General features: G+C 28.9%; 1 protein-coding gene across 3 annotated transcripts in view; it reads right to left on the minus strand.

Annotated features, from left to right (window-relative positions):
- LOC129972865 (calcitonin gene-related peptide type 1 receptor-like) overlaps nucleotides 1-16,579 on the minus strand; it is a 275,995-nt gene extending 259,416 nt beyond the window's left edge. For 2 of the 3 annotated variants that reach the window (XM_056087164.1, XM_056087166.1), the window contains exon 1: nucleotides 12,919-13,944. In XM_056087164.1, the coding sequence (XP_055943139.1) occupies nucleotides 12,919-12,966 (48 nt within the window). In that variant the 5' untranslated portion in view covers nucleotides 12,967-13,944. Of the gene's footprint in view, nucleotides 1-12,918; nucleotides 13,945-16,404 lie in introns of those variants that run through there. The other variant, XM_056087165.1, reaches the window with a different exon arrangement.
- Nucleotides 16,580-22,792: the final 6,213 nt, after the last annotated feature.

Here is a 22,792-nt window from a genome sequence, read left to right on the forward strand (position 1 = left end):
AATTCTGAACAAAGCTGAATATATCAATTAGTATGATACGACTTTGGCTAAATTTAATATAATTCGAATCCCTACTCTAACAGCCTTTTTTTTCTGAATTAATTTCCCCCTTTCCGTTCCCAGACTCCGAAACAGACGTTAATAATTTTAACGATAAAGATGGGTCAACTTGCTTTCTATGCTGATTTGTAAACAGAGGTCATACAGTTTAAAATGATATATACTCCAACTTGGAGATGGTAATTTAATCAAATTTCTTGAAAAGGTTAGAAATGTATTCCCTGTTTCATTAAAGAAAAAAGACGATATCAAAAGATTAATTCTATCAAAATAAAAATCAAAGCTTCTAATCGGTATTTTTATTTTATTTTATTTTATTAATGATTTATTCATGAAATTCATACAGACAGGTGCGTGATAAAGGTCATTTAAAATATTAAGATGTTATATAAAATTTAATGATCATAGCATGATTTTTCAAAGCCAGTTTGAGTGAAGAGGAAAAAAAGTTACATATGCATTTCAACACTTATCATATGCTAAAGAATACGTTTGTAAAGGCAGAAAAACTAACAATAAAATTAATCAAATTTTATAAAAAATAATTCCATAGTAAATATAAATTAAACTGAAATAAAACAAACAAGAATTATAAATTCATAATCGTGACTTTTAATCTTTTTCATAATGCATATTCTATGCCAAGGTTACTTAAGAACAAAGAAGGTAAGATGCGAGGTAACCGGATGCACTGAAGACGCCAGAGCTTTCAGTGAACACACCGGAAATGAAATTAATGACATTTTTATTAAATGTCAGAACTTTTTAAATGCCAAAAATGATTCCGAATCATGGCAATTCGAGATAAAGTTAAACTAAAGAATTGTAAATCATCAAAATAGTTAAATTTTGAATAATTAAGGAAATAACTAAAGCATATCTGGCCTCCAGATAGTCCTTATGAAAATCCTCCTTTTGTGAATATAATATTTTTAAAAACGCAATTCCCAATAAGACAGCAAATTATTTCTAAAGTTAAATGTTAATTTTACTATGCAAATTATTTTTAATAACTTTAAAATAAATATTTACTTTCTGTGATATGAAGTATGAAGAAAGTATTGTAACCGTCAAAAAACTGAAAAATTGAATAGAAATTGACTTTTTCTAAGTTTTAAATTTCTAGTAGTGCGAAAAACACATTTTTTGAAAATATCCGCCTACCTCTCTGTCTGTGACAAAGAATTCAAAAATGCTTTGTGTTAGATGGATGAAATTCGGCATATTGATTTATCATCAAATTTTTAGATTTCTATCAAATTTTAAGCAAAATTTATTCAGAGATAGTCTATCCGGCTTTCCGAATACAGATTAACTTGGTAACTACAAAGTTAAGAACGCTAGAAAGATAAAATTTGGTACATAGATTTAACAACTGCAATGAAAATATCGAATAAATTTTGAATCAAATCCATCAAGAAAGTGCAGATGTCTGTCAGTCTGTAGTTTGAAAAATATGTAAAGACAATAACTCAAAAACACAAAGGCAAATATATAAATTTAGTACGTAATTTTATGGCTGCAAGTATGGCTCTTTGTCAAATTTTTTTTTGTATCAAACGACTGGGAAAAACGTGTCTAAAATACAATATTTTTTTATTAAAATATAACTTTCGGATAGTATTAATCGCACGCCAAAGCTTAATCGCCAAAAAATTCGCCAAGAATCACACATAGCATTCAGCTGATTAGAAAAGTTATTTTTATCATTAAATAGGAAATTGGGCAAAAGTTTCAATGACAAAATTTATTATTTTCTATAATTATAAACATATTGATCGATATAAGTGAGATATTTATGCTCAACTTAATGAGTAAAATGGCAATCATTTATAGACAGTAATGTTTTCTCACACAATGTAAAATTGTTTTTTTTTCACATTTTAAACTAAATATGAAGAACCGACAGAAATTTTCACTAAATATAAAAACTTCATGAACTGAGATTATATACAGGAAAAATTTGTATTTCAATGTGAGGGATTATGAATAATTACTATTCTGGTTTTTTCACACTTTCTTGAAGTTGTAAAAAACTGATTTCTTCAGTTTTAAGACGTTTAGAACAAAAGACAGCGAAGAATTTATTCGCACAGTGACGTCATGCACAGAAATCTTCCGTGCATCACATTCCCTGCTCAGCGGGAAATTTCCGATTAAGTAGATAGATTAGGTAACTCTCTAGAAAGGTTGGGTTGAAAACAGCCCTGAGCGGGTCGTTAAAAACGATAAGAGCCTCCTTTGTGATATAAAGTTGCAAAAAACACAAATTCAATGAATAATAAAAATATTTTAAAACTTGATCAATTATTCTTGACAAAATATTAATCCCTTCAGTTTCATTACTGTAATTTATTATTACAGTATATATAATCATTGAAGATCTGATTAAATAATAGTGCCATATGATTAACATGGTGTTCACTGGTTCCTAGTTTGTGGAGCCTCGGCAATCCATGAATCAATTTTAAAATAAATACATATTTCACAATATTCCTAAAGTAAAAATAATTAATCTAAAATAAATCATCAGCATGAGCGTTAATTTAAAAATGTGATAAAATACGAAACTAAATTTCCCAGTTTAGTAAATGGTGGAGTTCATTGTCTGTACTGCATGAAAAGCTTCATTCCCACTCCTATTTTTCTCATTTATATGCCCGTGTTAAATGCATTCATTTATATACAAATTCTCTATATCTACAAAAAATATGTATTCATAAAGCATTTAATTTGTTAATCTCGCAAATTCTCGTTTCGTTTGTTTGAACCTAAAGAAAAACCTTTTATAAAATTGGCAACATAAAATACGAACACAATACATTCTTTCTATCCACTATCGACGTGTCTTCAGAGTATATTCCGATAAACATACACTTCATTTATATTCAATCCACATTCATGGACAATATCGGTTTCACGTGGCAAGATGACACTAGCATAGTAGGCAATGTATAATTGGGAGAATTACTTTGAAACGAAGATTCATTCAAACTCACACATGATGATGGATGTGCGTGAATTGTCGGATTAAGCGCAGCACGCGATAAAAACGTTTGCTCGCTTCGCTTTCGAAAAATCACTGAAAATAATAAATCACTGTCTGAACATTGATTTGTTCATTAAAGCTTTCTTTCCAAAAATAAAAGGAAATCGGTTATTTTAGTAACATATTTTGCTTTAATTATTAAAAAACAGTAATGTAATATGTTATATAACCCAATAACTGCAAATTTTTTTTAGTTGTTGGCCTCATAAATATGAACAAGTTGTGTAACAGTATAGTTATATTGAAATTATGTTTTGTTTTGAAAATATTTGATATTTTTAAAAATGTATGGTATTACGTATAGTATAAGAACCGAAATAAAAATATATAATGTTATAAAAATAACACGGCTTACTGTTTTTGACAATTTGAGGTTTAAAAATAGTTTATTCACATTTTCATGTAGTTATGTCTGAATGATTTAATTGAAATGAAATACAACCAATATCTCAAGGAAGCCATCTGGTTGCCAAAGACGGCAATTGGGAAATAAATTTTTACATTGACTTAATTGTTTTTGACGAGTATATTCTTCGTGGAAAAAGTACAACATTTTGCGTTATGACAAGTTTATTCGTCAAGAGTGACGATTTTTAGTTTGAATTCCAATTTTAGTAAAAACTCATTCTTAAATTTCATGACGTTTAAAATATTTTGAAGCCAAGTCGAAATCAAAGGAACAAATAAAAGATAAATAATTATTTTGAAAAACACGGATATAATACGAATTATGTTTCTTAAATGTATCGCTGTGTTATATTTCTCACCCCTTTTTTTGCAAATGAAAGAAAAGAAACATGTATGTCAGTTTAAGTAAATAAATGGAATTATTTAAATAAAAAAAAAAATAGAAGTCATTTCATTGCAAGATAATTTTATATATACTGTGACGTGTATACTCGTCATCGATGCATTTTTGAGAACACAATTTACATATGCATTTTCCTAAGAGGTCGAAAGAGTTAACCGTTTAAACGATTCAGCTGATTGTTTGAATTTATAGTTCATGTAAACAAATTTAGAAGGTAGGTATAGTTAAAAAACTTAAAAAATGACATTTTTATTTTACTTTATTTGCTGTAATGATCATCTCATTACGGCACAGAGACTGAATTCGATAAAAAGTTAGTAATAATTTTTAACACTGGAAATAAGAAAACCACTGACGGAAATAAGACCATGCTGGAAAAGATACTCTGTAATAAATTTCCAAAATAGTTGATATTCTTCACAATATACAGCCATATAATATTGAAAAATGCGTTTATATATAACCTTTATATTGAAAGCTGAACACCGCCATCAGCAATAGGCGATAGATATTGAAATGGATTGCGCTTCAATCCAAACTGGATTGAAGTCTGAGGCAGATTTATATATTTTCTTTCACATTTAAGTCATCATTGCTGAAACAGTAAGGGGAGATTTATTTTTCGGTATAATATGTTTATCTACTCTTTTCAGGCTTATTCATTCTCATATTATATATAGTACTTTTCCCTCTTCTAGACAGTATTACAATCGCCTTACGACTCAGTAATGTTAATTTTTAGTAACGTTAATGTTTTTGTTCATTGTGTAATAAAATAATTCATTTAAAGTATTTGGGATAAATGAGGAAATATTAACTTGTCCATACAAATGAAGGACATTTCACATTCAGCGGACACTGGATTTATCCAAAAGGACACTCATGATAAGGACGTGAAAAGTTTCGGGTGTGATGGTTTGTTTTCGTTTCTCTGGTGGATACAAAAATGGCCAACTGTTGCCGTTTCTATTCCGATAACAGTTTTTACCTCTACTTGAAGATCGAACGTAAGCCGGGCATTAATGGGGGCTATTAAGCTTTAAACCAATCTCCGTTTTAATTTTGGGGCGATTCGGTTAGTTAAATTTCCCCGAACGCTAAGGCAGGGCTAGTGTAGCTCTTAATCATAAAAATGTGCCAGATTCGTCATATTCGTGTATATTATATTTGCCTTTATTGCTGTGATATAGGATTCAGGATCCTATATCACAGCAAATGTATGCTAATATATTGTTCTGTTATAGGATTCACGATCATCCATTCATGAAACCCACCTTTCAACCTGCAGCTATTAAATTTGTCACATGCATACCTTGGAGGTTGGGAATGTGCACCTGGGATCCCTTTTTGAATTTTAATTAGAATTTTAATTATTAATTTAAAACTAACTTTTCTTCCAAAAAAATCTTCATTTCCACACCGCCAAATGAGTAGGGATTCAGTTTTTTCCCCCCCCACTCTAATGAGACTAGGCTTAAGATTTTTTGGCCGATTATTTCAAACAATTCTGTTTACTTTCTTAGTGCTTGATGCATTTAAAATTAAACATTCTTAATTAATCGATCTGCTCATGATAATCAGAAAATTTTGTTGACAGATTCTTGAGATATTACATAAATTAAGAAATATATTCTTTAATGCCCATAAGGATTAAATGCTCAGTGACTGTTTTCAGTAATCATATTAAAAAAAATGCTTTGTTTCAGTAAAAAATATTATATTAATTTCAGATTAATCATTTCCACTTTAATTTAAAGCATAAATTCTACGGAAGATAACAGAAAATTAGAGAGATACATATTACGTTATGGCTGAAGGCCTTTATAATATTATGAGTGAATTATATGACTATTAAAATTTGAAGTTTTAAAATATTTTAATGAAGAAGCAATTAAAATAGGAATTCCATAAAATATTTAGCTATTAAAATTCTAACGTACATTAAGATTGGCGAACCGGCTGGTCGCCAAAGGCGGCTAGTAATTAATAAAGAAACAATAAATTGCAGATTCAATGATTTTTACATCAAAATTTCAATAAAAATTTATATTGAGCGACTGAAAATACCACACTTAAAATAAAAATCATTAGATTACACTGTAAGCGATACTGATTCGATACCAAATCTTAAATGATACCGGTCTTTTGTAACAGTAACGATGGACAAACGTGCATTGTGTTTTTATGAATAACATTTTTCAGAATGAAAATCTTGTATCGCGTTACTTTAAAATTTTGTTAATTACTGTTTCATAGGGCTTGACTACGTAAAAGGGTACCCTAATTAATTCCTCCCATCCCCGTTCTTTTTGCTCAAGGCCTTAACATCTGATGTAGGCCTTCCGACGATAATGGTTTAACTCGTTATCAAGCATGTATACCATAACTTTTCTATGGAGATTCATTTTTAATTTAACTTGACTTAATGCATTTAACTAGAAAAAAAATTGAACATTAGCCTTTTCTGGTGTGTGTGTGTGTGTGTGTGTGTGTGTGTGTGTGTGTGTGTGTGTGTGTGTGTAAGCGCATAATTTTGAGCCGTTTCAAGGCCAAAGAGAGAAGACATTTTTGTAATTTTAAAATTTCACTTTATTCCATCAAGAGGAAACATAATTTGTGTTCAATCAATTAGGACGAGGTACGTCTTTTCATAAAACGACACAAGAGCGAAAAGTGAAAAGAGCCAATGAAATATTTATCCCCATAATTATATACTGTAAGATTTTGATAGGGATTTCTTTACACATGTCGATTTAGGTAAGGGAATTATAGGGATCTTTTTAAACAATGTGTTTAGATCAACAAACATTTATCCATTTACTCGGAGTGTGGAAACTTGATTTCAGCAGTTTTACAGAGCTTCCGTTGTATTCCTAAATAAAAAAAATGCAATTGGTTCAGGAAATAAGAGAACATTTTAGAATGAAAATATGGACTAAATTAAGATAACATTTAAGAAATTAAGGTGTACGTACAAACTAGAAGATTTTTTTTTAAATTTTAACTTTAAAAATCCAATGTTTTCACAGTAGCTCATTAATATATGTTCAAACTCATTTCAGTGAGAAAAAAAACCATATTACACTAATTATTAATTAAATTTGTTAATATTATTATTAATTAATTATTAATTAATGAGTTAATTAGAACATTTCCTGAAACATTACATCTTAAATTCTAATTTGTACAGACACAATTCTAGTTGGAAATAATGCCTAATATTAGTCTTCATATTGTCTGCCTCAATCAAGTTATAAAAATATGCAGATTTTTAACAATTTTTTTTTATCAATGATGAACAGAAAAAATCTCGATTTTTCTATAATTTTAACTTTTAAATAGCTATTAAAAATTAATTTCCATAACTTTGAGGCACAAAACACCACTGTTTCATACAGATTATTTTGATATACAAGTAATTGTATTTGGTTCATTTCTTGTTGATTTATAATTGTTTGAATGAGGCAACATAGTGGAAAATATTCTTCATAAAATGAGTTTAAAAAAACCGAAACTAGAGTTTTTAGTAAAAATACCTCAATAAAAATAATTATAACTCAAGAAATATTGCGAGTATTGACATCTTGGTATCTTTTCAGAGATAAAGGACCAGAAAACATTTTGAAGCAATAAAAATTATTCGATTTTTTGGACGATTTTTGAAGTTTCAAGTGTGTACTTACACCTTAAATTTAAAATTAAGAAATTAATAATTTAGATTTGTCATTATATATACACATATATAAGATGAATTTTGTTAAAATTTTAAAATATTTCCCATTAAAAATTACTTGCTAAACCTATGTTCATAAAATAGTCCAGTTAAACTTTGTTTTTGTGTAAGTCAACTTGCCTTACATAGGAAATTGCATTTCAAATTGCCTCGTTGTCTTAAAGATAAGCGTATCAAGGTGAAAACTCGTAATTTTGAACATTAGTAAAGTAGATCAGTATATTTATATAAGCTATGAAAGGAAAAAAATGCTATAAATATTTTTTTCAGATAATTTTCAAAAAGGTATTTAATATGTATGAAATAGCAAATCTACTTTGCAACAGAAATGTTTCAGATAACTCAAAAATATTGAAACATGCAATTAAATGTAAAATTATACACAATATGCAATTAATGTACAAATGATTTTTGAAAAGATCCAATTTTTTTAACAGAAAATATTTCCAATTTATTGCTCTAAAAATTACTATTTATACTAAGATAAGAGCAAAAAAACAACCGATAATTACGATAATGCGATAGTTTGAGTCATGATCAGATGATGGGCATGATGTCTGAACTGGAACTTTTCTCAAAACTTCCGTCTCATACTAATATAAATAACATTTTGCAAAGACGGATAATCGTTCGTAAGACTCACTTAGACGGCGGATCTTCTGTGGAATCGGATTTCGACAATCAAGCACGCCGGTTTTCAAGCCGTGACCTTACAATGAAGCCATCAAGGCTTAACTTTTGATTAGAGATAAAATTAATATACAGAAAGTTAAAAAATATATAAAGAAAATTTAATTAAAAAACCTTTAGCAAGAGAGAAACAGGAATTAAAATATTTCAATAAAAGAGTACAAGATGAAAAAAAAGCACAGATGATATATTTCTCCTTTATATTTATTAATTTATTGCTAAAATAATACGTACATTTAACTCCCATTCGTGAAACTATTTTTATTGACAGTAAACATTCGGAAAAACAGTTTTTAATTATAAGCTAATTGTTTTTTAAAATGATTTTTAAAAAATATTTCAATGAAATAACTACGAATTATTTATTGACAAGTAAAAAAAGGGGATTATCCGTGCTCAATAAAAAAAAGTTCTATGTCAAAATCAAAATAAACCCACAACAAATAATCAAAAATAATCACTGAATTGCCCAGGTATATTTGCACTTTAGTATGATTTATATCTTCCATTATTCAACAATCTGAAAAACAGCATACAAATTCCTTCATACACATTTTTAACAGATCATTTTCAATTAGAAATCCCATACGACAGTTATTTTACCTAATTTAATTTATACATGTTAGAAATAATTACTTACTGAATGACAGACAAAATAATTGAAATTTAATTTGGATGTCTAAAGAAAAAGCATTAATCAGTATTTATTAGAAGTTTCAATATCATAAGAATAACACTGAAACTGAAACTTAAATGCGCCTTATATTTTTAAGAAACAGGGTTAAAAAAAAAAGGATAATTAGTTCTACTTCCTGAAGTGCTTAAACATCATTCATCCAGTATGTTCGAGATAATGAGGTATTCATGCGTCTTTTGGCGGAGATATTTCCAACAGATCACAAACAAACACTATGCAAGATTTATTTTGTGTGAAGCGATGCTTGACAGCATTATGTTTTTGAAAATACCGGCCGATATTGTATACATTGTATGTTAATGAGTTGAAAAATATCCCAAGATCATTTAAAACACCCTAAATTATCAGTTAGGCCTGTTTGCGAGTCATTAATTAGTCTCTTAGTTTGAAGAGAAATAAACAAAAAACTCAAAGAAAATAGTAATTTTTTTTTAAGAAACTGAATAGTTTTCGCAAAAAAATATAAATAAGCACGAAGTACTAAATGATATATATATGAAAGCATATCAATTTTTAATCAGATGGGTTTTCTTCTCTTTTAGAAGAAAACTTTGAATATAAAATTATTATAATCGCTATAACATTTGCGCTAGAAAAATTGAATTTATTCTGGATTTCTATTTATTACTTATTCTAGATTTATTATCTAGAATTAATTTTTCGAAATATTTCACCGAGTCTATTGGTGAATGAGGTATCTAAAGAAAAAAAAATAAATGAAATTTGGTATTTGAACTTCGAGGTCAAATTGCAAATATTTTTCACCATCTGATTATTCGATTATCTATCCGTGTGTATGTTAAAACGCAAAACGTAGGACAGAATGACGTAATTTAGCACATTGTTTTATCACCAAAATTAACCCTTATCGTGGCAAGATTGCTTTTTTGAAGAAAAAGCAAAAAAATTATATAGGTAGCTTATTTTATATTTTATATTTTTATATTTTATATTTTTATATTTTATATATATTTTTATTTTATAGTGATAGTATATTTTTATAAAGCTGTATGTATAGTATACTATACAAAATGAACATAAGGGTTAAACAACGGTATCAAATTTGTCAGATTGTTAACTGGACTATTCAATGGTATACGAATGCTCACACCAAATTAGATAAATGAAATATGACGAATTATAAAACACAAATAGCAACTCAAAATCAAATTTCTAACGCAATCAAAAGTAAGAAGGAAAAATGTAGACCCGATTATCTTTATTCGACGAAAATAATCAAAAATTATGTCATCTGCCATATAATTATATGGAAAAGTTGTGTCGAAAAAATGTCCAGAAATACAAAAGATTTCGCGAAATTATTAAAAAAGATGTTATTCCATTTGTTTTTATTTTGGTTAGAAGATAGTCAACTATGAAACAAACTATTAAAAAACATTTTTACTTATTTATCCTGGATTTGTTATTAAATATTATAGAAACATAATTCCTAGGCTATTTTTTTTCACAAATTACCTATCTTCTCGAATAATTTGGAATCTAGGCGATATCCACGAAAAATATAGGAGAGAAAAAATTAAGATACTTTTTTCGAGACAATCAGGACAAAAAGCAGTATAAGATCGATATGAATTCAATTTAGAAGAATTTTAAAGCATCAAAACTGCTAATAACCAATATAGAAGTCGACTCTTGTGAAATTTTCAGAATTCCACGTATTTCTCTTTTTGGTATTTCGTATTTCCCTCATCAAGCGCGGCTGAAATTAAATCATAATTTTTAAATATTTTATGATTTAGAAAAATAAGTTATTTACTGCTATAAGAACTATCTCTTCGATCGGCAGAGATTAAGTGATGATTTAAAAACGCTTAGGAAATGCAGATATCAGGATAGTGACAAAAAGCTAGAAAGATTACTGGACAATTCGGATTTCAATAATGCAAAGGACAAAACATCCAGTGTAGCGATGCAAAAATTGAATTTCAAATATAATTTAAGATTTGGTTTTAATGAAATCTATGCTAATCTTGAGTTCTAAAAAAATGGCTAAAACAAACACAGTACGATATTTCTATAAACAGTAAAAACAGTTTCTTTCAACCGTAAATATAATGTAAAAATAGGGGGGGGGGATATAATTCCGGAAATAAAATCTTTTCTATTTCAGTCGCATGTTTTAAGCATTTCTTTATCTAGAATTACTAAAAATTAATAAATTTTTTGGGACAGCAGTAAATTATAAAAGTATTGTGTCAAGTTATAGACCATTTTTTCTTTCCATATATATTTAATTACACCAAAAATCAATAAAAATCCGAATATAAATATTTTAAATCTATTTCATACATAAAAAATCACAAAGATGAATTAGCCATATTCAAGGATAAATAAATACAAAGAAAGCAATTCAAAACAAGAAAAAATAAGGGCTAGAATATTTTTTTTCTATATTAAAAAATAATTTCCAACCCCGATGGTTATCTATGCAAATATTTCATTAAAAAGTCAGTTAAAATTACAAAAAAATAATAATCCATGATATTTTTTCTCCAATGCGTTAATCATAACTAACGATTAAATTTAAATAACCGATTTAAAAAGCAGAAAATTTCAAAAATTCCGGATTACCAAATATGAAATCCGGTAATTTCATTGACCAGCTTTACATTTCTGCAACCCATTAAAATCAAATGGAGCATATGATTAGCAATATTCCACAACATAATAAAAATAATGCGCATTAAGTATGCAAGAGATGCAATAGTTAAGTTGCGGGCTTTTAATCTTATAAAATTACTTTAATGCATGCATTTTAATTAAAAATGCTTGTTCATTCATTAACAAAGATTTAAACGTAAAATATAATTTTTATAATAACGCCCGGTAAATAATTTTGGGAATTAATAAAAAAAAGAAAAAAATTGTTTACTTAAATAACTTTTTATCTTTTTTTACATACCTACAAATGCTGTAAAAATTATACATATATAAATAACAAAATAAGATTCTTGAAAAAGAACATTTTACCATATATGCGTTATCAATAAACAGTAAACTTCAAATTAATTGACTTTTTTAAAAAAATTCATAATACTCACTTTATATGTAAAAACTGCATAATGGAGATGCAATTTTGATATATCAGTTTTTATATAATCCAATTAAAAATAAAATATTTCAGTATGAAACATTAAATTTAATGATTATTAAAAGATTATCATTTTATGAAACAACACATTTGGAGAGTCAAACCTCTATTACTAGTTATATTAGACCTAGTATTTTAGGATCGACTTTTCGATCTAAACAAGATTTAAAATAGCAACGATAATTAATTCACAAATAATTAAAATTCTTTTCAACACGCTTTACATGAACACAATAACTAAAATAATAAAAGATATTGCGGTAAAAATACGCAGTATTTTTTTTTTATTTATTAACGCCAAGAAAAAATTACGCAAAAATAAAATCGGTATAACTGAAATGCTAACTTATTAAACTTCAAGTTTAAGAACTATTTTCTTTTCCAAAACTCTCTTGGATTAATTTTTGAGCAATAATATGCTCCAAATTATTTGAAGAAAATTTGGTAACACCAAGTATAATTTTCAATTAAAAATCCAATTATTTTTTCAAATTATTTCCCTAGCAATCTTTATCAAAGAGACTACAACGGGCCATATTTGATAATTCTAGCCCAGACGATCAGTTATGTAGAATGTTTTCACTGATTAATTTTTCATCATTCAATTTATAAATAATATACAGTCATAAATATTGCCATTTCAATAAAATAAATTAAACAATTTTTTAATATATACTTGATGCTTCGCGTAAAACTAATTTTTAGAAGAACTCGTTAATTATATCATCCAAAGTTACAGGTATAAAACGAAAACTTTGATACTCACCGCAATTGCTGTCACCACATTTAACATCCAACTTGCTGAATTCTTCATACTGTGATAATATTTTTCTCAACCTTCAATTCAATAAATCCAACTTCACACAATAACAACTGCACAAAATTCTATATGTAATTCACAAGGTCATTTATGTTCATGCCGCAAACATTCCATTATTGCATTCTATTTTAAATCTACAATCAAAACATATATAATTCATTCAATTGAATGCGAAAATCGCATCCCAAAAAATTCAAATATTCTGATCATATGCCACATATGGTGCAACTCTGAAATTCGATGCGAGAATTTTCACTGAATAGTTTCCATTTGAAACAGCTTGCAAAATCTGTGTTGATTTCGAAACAACTGAGTAGTAGAAACTTCTGTCCGTTCTAACCCGTTCCTCTATCTGTTTATTTTAAAAACGTTTTCAGAGGAAACTATTTTAAAGTTAATGTTTGACAAACGCACGCTTTTGAAGTCAGTAAATAAAGCAGCAGTTTTTCAGCCAAACTCAACCCAAGTTTTTAAAAATTAATAGAATAAGAAGTTTCAGTTAAACGGAAAGTTATTTTTAATGCGCAGACGACATCACAAAATTGGAAGTTTCAAATTACCAAACGATTATTTTTTAAATAAATAATTCTTCAACGAATTTAATTTCTTTTTAAATTTATTTTCGAAGCTTTTTGTCACAAAAAAATAAACACATAAGAAATGGCATCAATTTTTGTCTTTTCTCGATTAATAATTCAAAAACGATCTCAGCAATTATTGTACTTTTCCATTCTGATGACAGGAAATGTCAACAAGGATGATTTTTCCGAAGAAGAACTTAACCGGAAAATATTTTCTCCGGAAGGAAAAAGTTCGGAAAACTTTTTGAGAAGTTCATCCAAGATTCATAACATAATAGCTGAATTAATCATGTTTTATTTTTTGAAGGAATATTATTGACTCCAAAAGTGATGAAGCGTTGAGGAAAACTGTCACTTGGTAGTGTTGGACGAGGAAGCATAAAAGTGATGATGCGGCTGTTAGGAGGCTAAGTCGAATGAATCTGCTGCCGCGCTTTTAGTTCAATGATTCATTGCCTCGCTCAACTTCGTTTTTCTGAAAGAGAACGCAGCGCCATCTGGGACTGCAATCTTGAAACCTTTAGAAGACTTCGAAACTTTCTCGGTATTTTCCGCTGATGGTAATCGATTTGCGCGGCACCGCTGCTTTATTGAATGAAGAACAATTTATACATAAATTGCATCCATTTAAAAAATAAAACGAACTAAAAAATAAATTTATGAGAAAAGACATTTTTGCGACACAATATGTTTAAATATTGACAGAATTTAATATTAAACTTGATTATCGTTTCAATAATTGTTGAAAATAAATAAAAATATAAATGTGATAAAAAACATGCATATTGAATTAAAACCGCACTAAAGTACATACAAATTTATCTTTCTTGAATATAAATATGCTAAAATATAGCATTGTCATCGTCAAAAAAGAAAAATTTAATTCGAAATAAATGGTGAATTTCGGAGTTTCAGACATCATGGAATAAAAAACATTTTTAGAAATATGTCTGTGAACATAACTAAAAACGCATTGAAAATGGTTAGATTAAATTTGGTATGTTGCCTTTATACCAAATTTGTAATAGCAAACAAATTTTCAACGAAATCCGTTTTATCACCGAGTAGATATCTGGGGAAAAGGAAGATAACTTCAGAGCATAAAAAGCTAGATAAGTAAAATTTAGAACGCAATCTCAGTGTCTAAAATAAAGATTCGGATAAATGTTTGAACTCAATCGATCAATAAATTGTTTATCGATCCTGATATATATTTGCAAGCATGTATGAACGATAACTCAAAAATGCAATGATTTATATAATTAAAATTCAATGCAAGGTTTCATTATTAAAACTGCAATCCAGAGTCAAGGTTCTGTTTACAATTGTTCTATCAAACAGCATCCAAAATGCATAATATGTTGTCTTCTGTATTTTACGAAGCATAAATTTGCTGGAAAATAAAAAGTGGAGTTTCTCGTTATGACGTTATTAAAAGTCCATTTATGACGATATTAAAAGTCCATTTCCTTTATATTGGAAGGAAGAGGGACAAATTCTTAATTTGGGAATAAGGGAGAGTGTTTTTTACCTTAGACCACTTCTGTTAGCTGGCAACGGGCAATGAAGTTTTAAGGGTTTTGAGTTAACCCTTTCTAGGGCCGTGGGAAGTATGCTTCCCACCAAATTTATCAATCTTTATGAAATTATGTAGGTTGGCATAAGTTCTGACAAATTTTTTTTAGTAAGTCAGAAACTTAGATGCTCCAGTTCTTCATCTCACACGAAATGATATTTCTTGCTTTGTTACTTAATTATTAATTAACCAAATTAATTAATCAAATTAAATTTAATAAGTTAAATGAATCCTTTTTCTTATTCTAATTTCAAGCCTAAAAATGTTTTAACATAATGACTGGAAAAAAATGGCCCTTTAAAGGCTAAAACATAAATATTAAACATTAATGACTTAATTTCATTTGTCGCAATTATAAAGAAAGGCTTGCTTTGATGAAGAAAATTATTTATGATTTCACTAATAAAAAAATACTATCATAAGTCTACTCTTTTGACATATGGCACTTTTTAATGCAATTAAGGAATAATAGTATATACATACAATATTATTATAATACAGATTATTTTTTATTATTAAGAAGTAATAATCTTACTTCCTGCAAATTTTAATTGTTTCTATTCCCCGCCAAAAAATATTTTAAAATAGAGTTTAAAGGTATGCGATTAAGTTCAGGATGAAGTTTTTGAAAAATGGTCGAAACTAATTATATCTTTGAATATTTGCATACAAAAAAAAGTGAAAAACATTTCTGAATTCAAAATATACCAGTTAAGAGGCAATTAAAAAAATTGGTAAGAAAAGGCTTTTATTTTTTGGTTAAAAGAGGTATAAAGCGAAACTTTTCTAATTTAGGGAATTATGATTTGCTTCAAAGTTTCGAAATATCTGAAGAAATATATTATCTAGTTCCGGAGCTAAAAAAATTAGCCGTATTTTTAGCCGTTGTTTTAAAAATTGCGTTTTAGAATGTGAAATAACAAGAAATATTGTATTATTTTCACATTAATGTTTAATGTTTCTAAATGAATGGTTTACTCTTATTTAGTTCTGGAACTGCTAAACATAATGAGAAATTACTAAACCAAATTTGAAAAACCAAATATTAGAATTTAATTTATGGGCCTTTCCATCAGAAAATTCTATCAAAGATTAGAACCTGAAAAACTAGTATAAGCAAAATGGCATTGAAAACTGAGGTAAAGGCAAATGTAAAGTGTAGCTTCCAAAAAAATAAACTCAGAAACAAAATTCTAACGAATTCATAAAGAAACCTGTTAAAACATTAAGAATATTAAATTAAAAAAAAATCAACTTTTCAATGTAATTACCTACCTGGTACTGTAGCATGTTGTATTTTTAATCCCCATGATGATTGCCAATTACAGGTGTAGTAAATGTTATTTAGTGGAAATTAGAAATTCTTCATGGTCTGAGAAGATAATATTGGATAATGAAGATAGCAATTTGAATATCCCATCTCTATTTAATCCTTGGCTATATGACCTATCACAAGAGATTTTCATTCCACTATTAAACAAAATCCTAATGATGGGAAAAAATTTAATATTTTTTGAAATCCGAAGAGAATTTTCTCTTTTCACTTCTCTTCACATTGGAAATTTATTCTTGAAAGAAAGATCAATTTAAATATTCCTGAGTTTTAAGCATGCTTCAATCAATAATCTGATATACTATATTGTGCAAAAGCTTAAATTCAAGTGGTTTAATCTCTAGATTGCTTTTCGCATTCGATTCCTTTCTTAAAAAGTAATTTTTGGATCTTTAAATTACCTTAAAAGATTAATTTTCTCCAACTACTTAAGGACTTTATCGATCATATCTTATGAAACCCTGAACCCTTTGCTCTGTTGACGACCGTGAAACCAATGTAATTATTCCTTTGCGATGACGCAAAATGGGTTGATTATTATGATTTTTCATGTTCATAACAATCATGGAATGCATTTGAATGATAAGGATGTAATTATCCATTTCAAAACTAATTATAATCAGGCAATGAAGACTTTATGTTAACATTAAATAACAGTAGTTAAGCTTTTGCTATAGATCTGGGGTTAAATTAGGTTACTAAATTTATGACTCCAAATTATATCAGGGAAGAGATCATGTGTCATAAATTTTGTTGCCTTTAGTAAGAATACTTTAAGGTAGCCGACAACGTTCGAAGCAATATTTTTGAAAAAGTGGATTTTTTAAAAACTATTTATGGTTTTTAGATGTATTGTCAATTATAAACACTATATATACAAAAAAAATTATTTGGAAATATAATATATTTTGAGAAATAGGAAAATGTGTAGTAAATTTTAATGAAATTTAACCTAAACGGCTAACACTCTACACAAAATTGTAATGCAGCTATCCTATTTTTCGTTGTATACAAGTTATAGAATATAATGATGAATGAAATGAACCAAAATCTAAGAAACATTTTGAGATGCAAAGAAATTATGGGTAAAAATGTACGTATATATACATTTTTTCCATAAATTTACAACTTAATTTTTCTAAAAACACCTATAAATAAAAAAGTATTTCACCAACAATAAAACTTTTGGTTCATTTCATTGCACACAGTATTTAAAACACACGCTGAAATTTTTATGTAAATACCTCTATTAGTTTTTGAGATATCGTGTTAACGGTGGAAAATTTTTATAAAAATTAAAGTTTAAGAAAATTGAAGTTAAAGAAATATTTTAGCTAAAAAATTGTTTAAAATTATCCTGGATGATAGGTCAGACCTTCCTTTTCCTAGAAAATACTATTTTGGAAAGAGGAAAGCCTGAACTACAAGAAATAATAATAAAAGAAGAATTCGCCAATGTAGTCGAAAACCAGTGTTTTTAACGTAGTCGGACCCCGATGAATTTGTATTTTGTAGCTTGAATTTTTTATTTGTTTTATTTGTAAGTGGCAGATCGATGATTCATCCAGATTTCTTGCAGGATTAACCATAACAGTTTCTTCAACGCAAATTTTCATATCAAACTTTTTCTCTCTATATATCATTGACCTCAGCAGTGATATCTTCCCAAATATGTGATGCCTTCCATAATATTGAATATTGAGATGAACTTTAGTGTACATCCTTTAGATCAAATATGTAGAATTCTAGCAAATTTTGAACGGAACTCATGCGTAACAGTGTATCTCTCTGTCTAACCGTGGTCCGCGGTGGCCTGGTGGTAAGGTCTCGGCTTCGGAACCGGAGGGATTCAGGTTCGAGACCCGATTCCACCGAAGAACCGTCGTGTAAGGGGGTCAGTTGCACGTTAAATCCGTCCTGACCAAACGTCCTTCGGTTGGTGTGGTGTGGTGTGGTGTGGAGAGGGGGGGGGCAGCTCATTTGTCGTCCTCGTCATCTGACCGCTGTTCAAAATGACGAGGTCCGTCCCAAAATAGCCCTAGTGTTGCTTCAAACGGGACGTTAATATAACTAAAACTAAAAAACTAAAACTCTGTCTAACCGTATTAGATAGAGATATAGTGAATAGTGAACAAGTTCTGGGCAACAAGAACAATAAAATATATAAAAAACAGAAGAATAAAATTTGGTAACAAATTTTAGCATTTAAAATATAAAACCGTCGGCGTCCTGGCACAGGGGTAGCGCGTCTTCCCAGGGATCTGGGCGTCCTGGGTTCGAGTCCCAGTTTGGGCATGGTTGTACTTCATCTGTTCTATCTGTTAGATGTGTGAATGTCCCCCCCCCGTGAAAAGGGGTTGTGCAAGCGAATGTGATGCGTGAATAGTTAAGACTTACTCTTGGCCCTAGTTGGCGCTACTAAAAAACAAGAGACGCACCCTCGGCTTAAGATCGTTGACTCCGTCGTTGAGTTTGTCCATGGCAAGTGCCATTAGAAACAACAACAACAAAATATAGATCCATATCATATTTGAATCACTTTCACTATCAGATTAACCACCCATCGGTCTTGGTCTGTAGTACATTTGATGCATATCAGCTCGATAACTCAAAGGCACTCTTGTTTAGAAAAAAAATATGAAAATTTATTATTAAAATTCTGAGTGAAATTTTGGTTTTAACTGGTCAGATATTAGTCTAAAACACACACTAGGGGGTTTTTTTTTTCACTTTTTTACGGAAGCGCTGATGTCCGGAATTTATAAAATAAAAAGTCAAAGTCCTCTTACCATGTGTGGTCTTTTTCAAATTCCTCTATTTATAAGTTGTGTGTAATTCTAGTTCAGGATGTCAGCGATAAATTCCTATTGTTTCTTACACGTATTATTATATTTTTCACTGAAATGCATTTCACGAAATTTTTTATTTTAGGAAAAAAATACATTTTAAATTTAAAAACTGAGCAGTAAAATAATTTAAAACATCAAAAACTAAATTTATGAGATACATTTTGGTACATATAGTATAAAATAATAAATTAATCCTCTCATTTCTAAGATCATCCTTGTTAAAGTACCTCAGAATACTATAATGCCCGAGTTTCTTTTTCAAGTATAAGAAAAATTTCTCACCCACCCATTCAAAAACCGTAATGATTGTTCGTGATCTTAAGGAGATATTATACAAAGAGATCTCCGTTTAGCTAATAGCTATTAAACAAATGTATCTCGAACATCTTACTATCACTGAAAACTTTTGTCCTCCAAATCCATATGGGCCAGAGTCTCTAACAAATAAAATTATTGAGAAAAGAAGGAATTTGGCTGTGATAACTAGTTGACTCGGTTGAGCTTTGTAACTTCACTGAACAGGTGGTTTCGGTGTTATTTCCTGATAGAATTAAAACGATGAAAACTATTTTTTAAATTTTTTTAACGGAATTTGTATAACGGAATATATATATATATATATATATATATATATATATATATATATATATATATATATATATATATATATATATATATATATATATATATATATATATATATATATAAAGATGAAAGATTTGTAACTGACAAAAACCAGACTGAAAAAGAAGTACATCCCCAGCTATATTAATCAGGTGAAAATGTCTGCCCTGCTGTTTTTGTGGACTTGATAATTCAAAAATGTAACAACCTAAATGGAAGCAGATAGAAACACACACTCCATCCGGGATCCAGTGGAAAGGACATGAACCTACTAGTTAGAAAAAATATAATACGGAACAATCGTAGAGCAGTCCAAGAAAGCCCACTGCCTACAAAACTGAGTGATTAATTTTCTGACAAAAGCATTCCTTTGTCTCTTTGAATTTAGGGGTTTTGATAATGCAATAAGAGCAGACCCGGTTTGGAGAGCTGTTTATTTTTTTCCACTCTCGTTGAAAGTTCGTCTTCGTTCTCTCTCTCTCTCTTTCTTTCTTTCTTTTTATCCATTTATCTCTGTTTTATTATTTGTTGTTTTTAAATTTTCGTTTCGATTTTCCTTGTCTTAAATATAACATATTGATTTTAATGAATGACATTTTCTTTTGCTAGAAGTTAGTCTTAAAAGAATTAGTGCAATCGTAATTTACTAAAATATTACTCAGATAAAATCATTGTAAGATATATATATATATATATATATATATATATATATATATATATATATATATATATATATATATATATATATATATATATATATATATATATATATCAGTTTTTATTAATAACAGACATATAAAGAAATGAATAGACGATCCTTTACAACGCATCTTATGTGTTATTAATTTTTGGACGAATAGTAACGAGCTGACCGGGCGAAAAATAAAAGTGTGTATTGGGTGGGGAAGATTTATCTGATACTTTTATTTGTTGAATTATCTGACTACAAATTCCCATAATTTTCTATTGACGAAACTATAAGGAATTTATGTCTTACATAATGGTTATATAATATATTAGATCGCCAAAAATTTCGTAAGTGGATTTAAAATGAAAATTTTTCGTAAAATCACTTTTTTTTCAAAATTGTAATTCCTTGATAAATAATTTTTTGAAGAATTGCTTATTTCTAGACTGACCTGATTGTTCATTATAAAGACTCTGTATTTCAGCAATATATTTACATGTATGGTTATAAGAAAGATGTAGATCTTGATGGAATTTTGAACCTTTATTTCTAAATATCGCAGCATACTAATGTTTCACGTTTGATTTGCCTACAATTTCTCCTCCCGCTGGTGTGGCGTGGTGTGGAGAGGGTGGTTCCAGCTCAGGTGTCGTCCTCGTCATCTAACCGCGGTTTAAAATTACGAGGTCCGTCCCAAAATATCCCTAGTGTTGCTTTAACGGGGCGTAAAAAAACTAAACTAAAACCAAAACTTGCCTACAATTTCTTCATCACTCATTGCATTTTGTGTTCCATTTTTATATCACACAATTCAGAGAAAGACCGACTTTTCTACAACGTTAGTATTTTAATTTCTAGTATACGTAGTATAGAGAAAGTATAGTAATCGTTGAAAAATTCGAAATCGAGATTTTGACGAATCTCTTTTCTTAAATCTCCTTGAATTCGAGAAACACATTTTTTGAAAAATGTCCGTCTTTCCGTCTGTGACAAATATAACACAAAAACAGTTTGAGCTAAATGATTGAAATTTGGTATCTTTGGTATTTGGTTCTGTCAAATTTTGAGTGAAATTCGTTCAGAGGAAGATAGTCTGTCCGGCTGTTCGAATATAAATTAACACGATAACTATAAAACGAAGAGAGCTAGATAGGTAAAATTCGGCACCCATATTTAACATCTATAGTTTAGACACCTATCAAATTTTGAGAAAATTCCATCAAGTAATGGACCGTCTGTCGGTCTATACTAAGTTATCGCGATTACATATTTCAGAAATATGTAATCGCGATAACTTAAAAACTCAGTGACTGAAATATATCAAATTAGACATGGGATTTTGTGACTACAATGTCGTTCTGAAAAATGGTTCCGTTTCAATCTGTTGGGAAAAACGCGTCTAAAACATAAATTCGATTTTCGGATACTATTAATGACATGCGGCGGATTAATCGCCAAAAAAAAAACACACGCCAAGGATGATACTATAAAATTAGAAAAAATGCTAACTTGAAGCCAAAGTTAAAATTTCATAACTCTTGTACACCATTGTCATGCAAAGCGTTCTCTGGTATGAAAAGTTTAAGAGATTATGCGAGAAAGTTTGGAGAGGCCACCCCCGCTGGTTTCTTCAGTTTTCTTTCATGCAACGATGTACATGTTAAGAAATTCCTAGATGATATACTAACAGAAGAATATCATTGCTTTAAAATCTTTATACCCGCTTATCTCTTTTTTTCCTGCAAATCCTATTCTCTAAGATCGAATTGTCTGCTTTTAAGGTTCCTTTGAGATAATAATGGAAATGACGGTGTCTGCACTTTAAACCCCATTTTTAAGAGTTTATGCGAAGGCCAAATATTCATCTCAATTCTATGAGACCAAACAGATTTTGGTTTCCGGGTGCTATTTTTCCTACTTAGAGTATTCTTCCAGCTATTTACCCTTTGTCCTGAGAGTTTATTTTATTTTATAATTTTCTTAATTATCTATTTATATTTCGATCTATTTAGGAACTTAAATATCTGAAGTACAATACATTCGAGTGATTTTCTGTCCTTTTAATTAATTTCTATTTTGATTCAAGAGTGTTCGATAGCAAAAAATATTTTTTCTAAAATTTTGATAGAATTTTCGTCGTTTAGATGTAGTCAGATAGAGTTTAGAGTT

This window comes from Argiope bruennichi, chromosome 6, assembly GCF_947563725.1.
Source record: "Argiope bruennichi chromosome 6, qqArgBrue1.1, whole genome shotgun sequence".
NCBI lineage: Eukaryota > Metazoa > Arthropoda > Arachnida > Araneae > Araneidae > Argiope > Argiope bruennichi.